The sequence below is a fragment of the Otolemur garnettii genome, unplaced genomic scaffold (genome assembly GCF_000181295.1).
Source record: "Otolemur garnettii isolate 467f Iridium unplaced genomic scaffold, OtoGar3 scaffold00050, whole genome shotgun sequence".
NCBI classification, from domain to species: domain Eukaryota; kingdom Metazoa; phylum Chordata; class Mammalia; order Primates; family Galagidae; genus Otolemur; species Otolemur garnettii.
The window spans coordinates 8,602,261-8,609,691 of record NW_003852445.1 but is presented as its reverse complement, the minus strand read 5'-3'; the positions used below and the strand labels follow the sequence as shown (position 1 = coordinate 8,609,691).

The 7,431-nt window shown below is 40.0% G+C and overlaps 1 protein-coding gene across 10 annotated transcripts in view; it reads right to left on the bottom strand.

Moving 5' to 3' along the window:
- The window catches only part of MGA (MGA, MAX dimerization protein), a 144,238-nt gene that overhangs the window by 4,812 nt on the left and 131,995 nt on the right, over positions 1-7,431 (bottom strand). For all 10 annotated transcript variants that reach the window (XM_023514266.1, XM_023514272.1, XM_023514267.1 and 7 more), the window contains 3 exons: positions 4,415-4,526; positions 3,643-3,876; positions 555-731 (listed from right to left, as the gene is read on the bottom strand). In XM_023514266.1, coding sequence (XP_023370034.1) covers positions 555-731; positions 3,643-3,876; positions 4,415-4,526 — 523 coding nt within the window. The remainder of the gene's footprint in view (positions 1-554; positions 732-3,642; positions 3,877-4,414; positions 4,527-7,431) is intronic.

Below are 7,431 nucleotides of genomic sequence, written 5' to 3'. Positions count from 1 at the left end.
GCCTTAGCCACTTGAGCCACAGGCGCCGAGCCTGAAATTATTTTCCTACTAAGAAATAACTAGAGAGCAGCACCCATAGCTCAGTGGGTAGGAAGCCTGCCACATACAGAGCCTCCTGGGTTCAAACCCAGCCCGGGCCAGCTAAAACAACAATGACAACTGCAACAACAAAAAAATAGCCTCGTGTTATGGCAGGCACCTGTAGTCCCAGCTACTTGGGAGGCTGAGGCAAGAGAAGTGCTTAAGTCCAAGAATTGGAGGTTGCTGTGAGCTATGCTGCCACAGCACTCTACCCAAGCTGACGCTTGAAACTCTGTCTCAAAAAAAAAAAAAAGAAAAAAGAAAAAAGAAATAACTAGAGTTCACAAAATAGTTCCCAATCAATACCACAAACCAAGCCAAACATATTCTAAAAAGAGTCATCTCTTATCAAGACAAATGGCAACAGAACAGATCAGTACTATAGAACACATTCAAAGGCTTCCTGTCACTGTGACATAGCAGGGATATCTTTTTCATTACCTGGAGAGGACAGTAACTTAAGAAAGACACACCTGATTGAGCCATAGCACTGCTGCCAACTTGAGGCTTAAGATCAGCATCTAAGAGACCAGGAGAAACAGTTACCACTGGTCCTGAGAATAAAGGACCTTTTAAAGTGAGCAGTTGCCCTTGTGGAGTCATCACGAGGTTTGCAGAGGTGTGTGGAGTATTCGAGGGTGAGGTATTTTCTGTAAGGAAGATCAGAAATCAGTTATGGATAAAAGACCGTATTAATGCTAAGCGTAGCCCAGAAGTCTAGGGAATGTTCTTAAAATCACACTGACTTGGCTTGACGCCTGTGGCTCAGGTGGCTAAGGCGCCAACCACATACACCTAACGTGGCGGGTTCGAATCCAGCCCAGGCCCACCAAAACAACAATGACAGCTACAACCAAAAAATAGCCAGGCATTGTGGCAGGCGCCTGTGGTCCCAGCTACTTGGGAGGCTGAGGCAGGAGACCCGCTTGAACCCAGGAGTTGGAGGTTGCTGTGAGCTGTGATGCCACAGCACTCTACTCAGCTTGAGGCTCTGTCTCAAAAAAAAAAAAAAAAACACCACACTGACTTAAAAGGTAGAAAGTAAATTTTCAAATTTAGTTAGGGAGCTGGTCATTGTGGCTCACACCTACAATTCTAGCACTTTGGGAGGCTGAAGCAGGAGGATCCCTTGAGGCCAGAAGTTCAAGATCAGCCTGAGCTACAAGAGAACCCCTTTCTACCAAAAAACTGAAATCCTAAGAACGAGAATTTCTCATTTGTTGAGGAACAGAGTTGTGGAACCACATCTTCAACAGAATGGCTTCTGATTTTTTATTTTGCAGGTGCATTCGCCACTTTTTTTTCCCCCCCAGTTTTTGGCCAGGGCTGGGTTTGAACCTGCCACCTCCAGATATGGAGGCCACTGCCTTACTCCTTTGAACCACAGGCGCCGCCCTGCAGGTGCATTTTCTATTTAGTTTCTGATAGTCTTGTTGGTGTGTCAAAACAAAGACATACATGATTCTATCCCCAGGTTTCTTTTGCTATACACCTCTAACAAATTTAAGTTTCTAGGCCTGTTTTCCCATCTGCAAAATGAGGTGACTGGAACAAATAATCATTAAATTCCTTCCTTAGAAGTAATACCATTTGATACAGCAATGTTAAAAAAAAACTAACTTATGTTTTAGTATCCATCACTAACTTTTTAGTTTGATGTAATAAATCAGACTTTCTGGTTCAGACCCTAAGCTACCCAAAAAGTAAAAAAGAATATACTATTCTATAACGATATAAGCAAATATTGTAAAACCAATTTTGTCTGACTCCTAAAATCAAGATACAAGAAAAAAAATTAAAACCAACATATATTTATTTATTTAGAGACAGTCTCACTTTGCACCCTCCAAAGAGTGCTGTAGCGTCATAGCTCGCAGCAACCTCAAACTCTTGGCTTCAACCAATTCTTTCTCAGTCTCCCAAGTAGCTGGGACTATAGGCACCTACCACAATGCCTGGCTATTTTGAGAGATGGGGGTCTCACTCTGGCTCAGGTTGGTCTCGAACCTGTGAGCTCACACAATCTGCCTTCATTGGCCTCCCAGAATGCTAGGATTACAGAATTAAGCCACTGCCCCGGCCTCTTCTCTTTTCTTCATTTTTTTTTTTTTTTTTGAGACAATGTCTCTCTGTTGTCCTGGGTAGAATGCCATGATGCCATGGCTTACAGCAACCTCAAACTCCTGGTTTTGAGCAATTCTCTTCCTTCAGCCTCCCCAGTAGCTGGACTACAGTTATCTGCCATTTTTCTATTTTTAGTAGAAACAGGGTTGAGCTCTCTCTCTTGCTCAGACTGGCCCCCAACTCCTGAGCTCAAGCAATCCACTCTCCTTGGCCTCCCAGAGTGCTAGAACTATAGGTGTGAGCCACCCCATCCAACCACTTTATTCTTTAATAAAAATACATAAATAGGTGATCTGATGAAAAACAGAGATTTTAAACAGAATTAAAAAAAAGAAAACAACACATTCTGCCCAGGTGTGGTTGCTGACCCCTGTAATCCCAGAACTGTGGGAGGCCAATGTGGGATCACCTTGGCCAGGAATTCAAAACCAGCCTAAGCAAGAATAAGATCCCACCTGCACAAAAAAATAGGAAAATAAACTGCAGTAGTGGTACACCTCCATAGTCCCAGCTACCTAGGAAGCTGAGGCAGGAGAATCACTTGAGCCCAGGAGTTTGAGTTGCTGTGAGCTATAGTTACACTACTGCACTCTAGCCTGAGTAACAGAGCGAGACTATCGCAAACTATTTCTAACCACCCACCCCCAGCAAAATTAGGATTTGTATATTACCACGACTGGTTTAACAGATCAGGATGTGCCTGAGTGTGTAGACCCAGAAACTGAAATCTACCATAGTTAATATTTTACTTTTTATATTATATAACTAATCTTTTTTTTTGGAGATAGAGTCTCACCATGTTGTCCTTGGTATAGTGCCGTGGCATCACAGCTCACAGCAACCTCAAACTCTTGGGCTTAAGTGATTCTCTTTTTTTTTTTGAGACAGAGCCTCAAGCTGTCCCCCTGGGTAGAGTGCCGTGGCATTACAGCTCACAGCAACCTCCAACTCCTGGGCTCAAGCGAGTCTCCTGCCTCAGCCTCCCAAGTAGCTGGGACCACAGGCGCCCGCCACAACGCCCGGCTATTTTTTGGTTGCAGCCATCATTGTTGTTTGGCGGGTCCGGGCTGGGGATTCGAACCCACCACCTTAGGTGTACGTGGCTGGCGCCTTAGCCGGTTGAGCTATAGGCGCCGAGCCAAGTGATTCTCTTGCCTCAGCCTCCCGAGTAGTTGGGACTATAGGCCCCCACCACAACGCCCGGTTATTTTTTTATTTTTTGGGGTTGTAGTTGTCATTGTTGTTTGGCAGGCGGGGCTGGCTTCAAACCCACCAGTGCTGGGGTATGTGGCCAGCGCCCTAGCTGCTGAACTACAGGCGCTGAGCCTAGATATAACTAATCTTTATATAATTTAATTAGAATAAAACTATAGCCAAAAGATGTCCACTAAAATGATGTTCATCTACATTAAGGAAAGCAAACAATGTCCCTCCTACCTTTGGCCTGGTCTCTTTTTCTGGAAAGAATCAAAGGTTTGCCCCTCCTGTTATTTATAAACATCTGTTCAAGATCGACAGATGATGCAGAAGATCCTTCCTGCTGTTTACTAGTTCTGGGAGACACATCAAACTCATCTGATCCCATCTTCTTTTTTCTTTTTTGTGCCTCTAATGCTTGTTGCTTTGCATAAATATACTCTAGCTTCTTCAGGACCACTTCTTCTGTCTTACCTGCAGGTTGATAAAGAATAAATTATCACTCTCTTCAAGACTCCACATAATGAGAAAGAGGTCAACTGAAATCCAGTTGATTAACTATAGTCTCCAAAACTATGGAAGGCAAAAGCAATTATAATCCAGAAATGCCAAAAGATCTGGGCTGGGCACAGTAGCTCACACCTATAATCTCAGCACTCTGGAAGGCTGAAGCAGGAGGATTCCTTGAGTTAAGGAGTTGGAGACCAGCCCAAACAACAAGAAGACCTTGTCTCTACTAAAAATATGAAAAATTGGCCAGGTATTGTGGCAGGTGCTAGTAGCCCAGCTACTCAGGAAATTGAGGCAGGAGGATTGCTTGGGCCCAGAAGTTTAAGGTTGCTGTGAGCTAGATCGACACCACAGCATTCTTGCTTGGGCAGTAGAGTGAGACTCTGTCTTGAATAAAAAAGATAACCAAGTCTTAAATTAAGTAGTATCTGAAAGGTCTTCTGAGGACTTCTCACTACAGCTATTATTACATTCTTGACTAGAGATCCTTTACATATCTTACCTGAAAGAGATGATACTTTCCGTATCAGAATATTCCTTTTTCGAGTCAGAAGATTTTTCTGTCCTATCAATTTGTCTGCCTGATCTGTTAGTCCCTGAATTTCACTGAATGCCTAGAATAGAAATAGTAATATTATTTTCAATCAATCCACTCTTTCCTAAAAACAGTAATAACTATACAATTTCTTTAAGGAAAATAAAATATTTTAAGAGAGCTTTTTAATGCCATTTAAAACAATCAGAGATATTTCAGAAATTACTTTTTGTTAACCTGAAAGATTTTCTGGTTTATACTTTGAGGGAATATAGATCATGATTATTTCTAAAGAACATCACTGAGTGGTAAAAAGTGTTTCACTATTACAAAGACATACAAAACATTTGTGCTCTACTTAGATACTTTAAGAAATTATTCAGGGGTACAAGTGAATCCTTCTAAGAGTAGAATGTGAACGTTTTAAAACAATAACTAAGAAAACGACATGAAGGCTGTGTTAACCAGTTTGATGGAAGTATTTCAGATTGTGTGTGAAAACCCCACACTGTATCCCAGAAGTGCATTAATGTACATAGTTACCATTGAATAAAAAAAAGAAAAAGAAATTATTATAGGTACATAGTAGTTGTATAAATTTACAGGGCATATTTCAATCAACTTGATACAGGTACACAATGTGCAATAATCAAATCAAGGTAATTTAGGGTTCCTATCGCCCAAAACATTTATTATTTCTTTGTGTTAGAAACGTTCTAATTCTACCCTTTTAGTTATTTTAAAGTATACCATAACTTATTGTTCACTACAGTCAATTTGTTGTACTATCAAATATTCTAACTATATTTTCACATCTTAGATTTTAATACACTTTAGGCTCCTCATTATGACAGGGGGCCCAATCCATCATCTGTGGTGAATGTATCTTACTCTTTCTCAACAAACTTCATTTTATGCTTTAAAAAAAAAAAAAAAACTTAAATATCGTTTCCTAGTCTAAGTAAAATCTAGTTGCAATAACTGCTCTAGAGAGATACAAAGGCTTATCCTGTCCTGTTCCAACTTTGACATAAAAGCAATTTAAATGAAATTATCTTTGATTTATTGCCCTTGGTAGAGTGCTGTGGCAACACGCAGCTCACTGCAATCTCCAACTCCTAGGCTTAGGTGATTCTCTTCCCTTAGCCTCCTGAGTAGCTGGGACTACAGGTGCCTGCCACAACACCTGGCTATATTTTTGTTGTAGTTGTATAGCTGGCCCAGGCAGGGTTCAAACCCACCACCCTTGGTGTATGTGGCTGGCACCATAACCACAGTGCTACAGGGGCCAAGCCTATCTTTGATATTTTATATGTAAAATTAAAACTTCTGCTAGCTTGAATAGTTCAGATTTTCCTTTAAAATGATTGTCCACTGTTAAAATGTTAAAATACCATTTATGTTGTGGTTTTTACACTGTGATAAACTGTTCTAAGTTAATACCAAGAATACTAAAATAAAGAGAATGTAGTAGAAACAGAAATAACCAGAGTTTCTGACTTTATATGAAGAAAGGACAGCTCAGCCAGTTTAGAATGTGGTTTGGAATGAAGAGCTACTCTGACTTAACATGATTTTCCCCTGAAGGGATTTATCGGGCATTCACTAGCCCATATTCAACTGTTAAATATCGTGTTTCCCAAAAATAAGACACTGTCTTATATTTATTTTTTCTCAAGAAGACACACTAAGGCTTATTTTCAGGGGCTGTTTTACCCTGCACCAAAATGCATGGTATGGCTATGCAGTGGTATCTGCATAGCCATACCCATCACTAGGTCTTACTATCGGGGTAGGGCTTATATTTAACAAACGCATAGAAATCCTGCTAGGGCTTATTTTGGGAGTAGGTCTTATTTTCAGGGAAATACAGTACATGTAGCTCTAATTCAATCTCCTTCACATGGTAATGGATTTCCTTTCTCATAAAATTGGTAAGATTCTCTTAGTCCAACAGAATACTAAACAAATGGGATGTTATGAAACTGAAAAGTTTCTGTACAGCAAAGGAGACAATAACCAGAGCAAATACACAACCTACTCAATGGGAAAGGATATTTGCATATTTTGAATCTGACAAAAGTCTAATAACCAGGATCTATGCAGAACTTCAATTAATCTACAAGAGAAAAACCAAGACCCCATACATCAATGGGGAAGAGAGATGAACAGAATCTTCTCTAAAGCCGATAGGCAAATAGCTACTAACTATATGAAAAAATACTCTTCTCTTCATCTCTAATTATTAGAGAAATGCAAATTTAAACCACCCTGAGATATAATCTAACCCCAGTGAGAATGGCCTATATCACAAAATCTCAAAATTGTAGATGCTGGCGTGGATGTGGAAAGAAAGGAACACTCTTGCACTGCTGGTGGGACTGCAAACTAATACAACCTTTTTGGAAGAAGTATGGAGAAACCTTAAAGAACTCAACCTAGACCTCCCATTTGATCCTGCAATCCCACTATTGGGCATCTATCCAGAAGGAAAAAAAAAAAACTTTTACTATAAAGACACTTGTACTAGGCTGTTTATTGCAGCCCAATTTACAATCGCTAAAACGTGGAAACAGCCTTAATGTCCTTCAACTCAGGAATGGATTGGTAAGCTGTGGTATATGTACACTATACATATGCTAGTGTGTATGTATAGTACACTATGGAGTATTATTCAGCCATCAAAAAATGAAGATTTTACAGCATTTGTAATAACCTGGATGGAGGTGGAACACATTATTCTTAGTGAAGCATCACAGGAATGGAGAAGTAAGAATCCTATGTATTCAACTTTGATATGAAGACAATTACTGACATGGTGGGGCATGGGGGAAGGGGAGATCAGACTGAGAAGGCATGAGGGAGTGTGGGCAAAATATATGTGTGTGTATATATATATAATAAATATATAATATATAAATATATAAAAATATGTAATAATTAATGTTTAATTCTCACACAAACTGGATTTAATTTTGATTAAC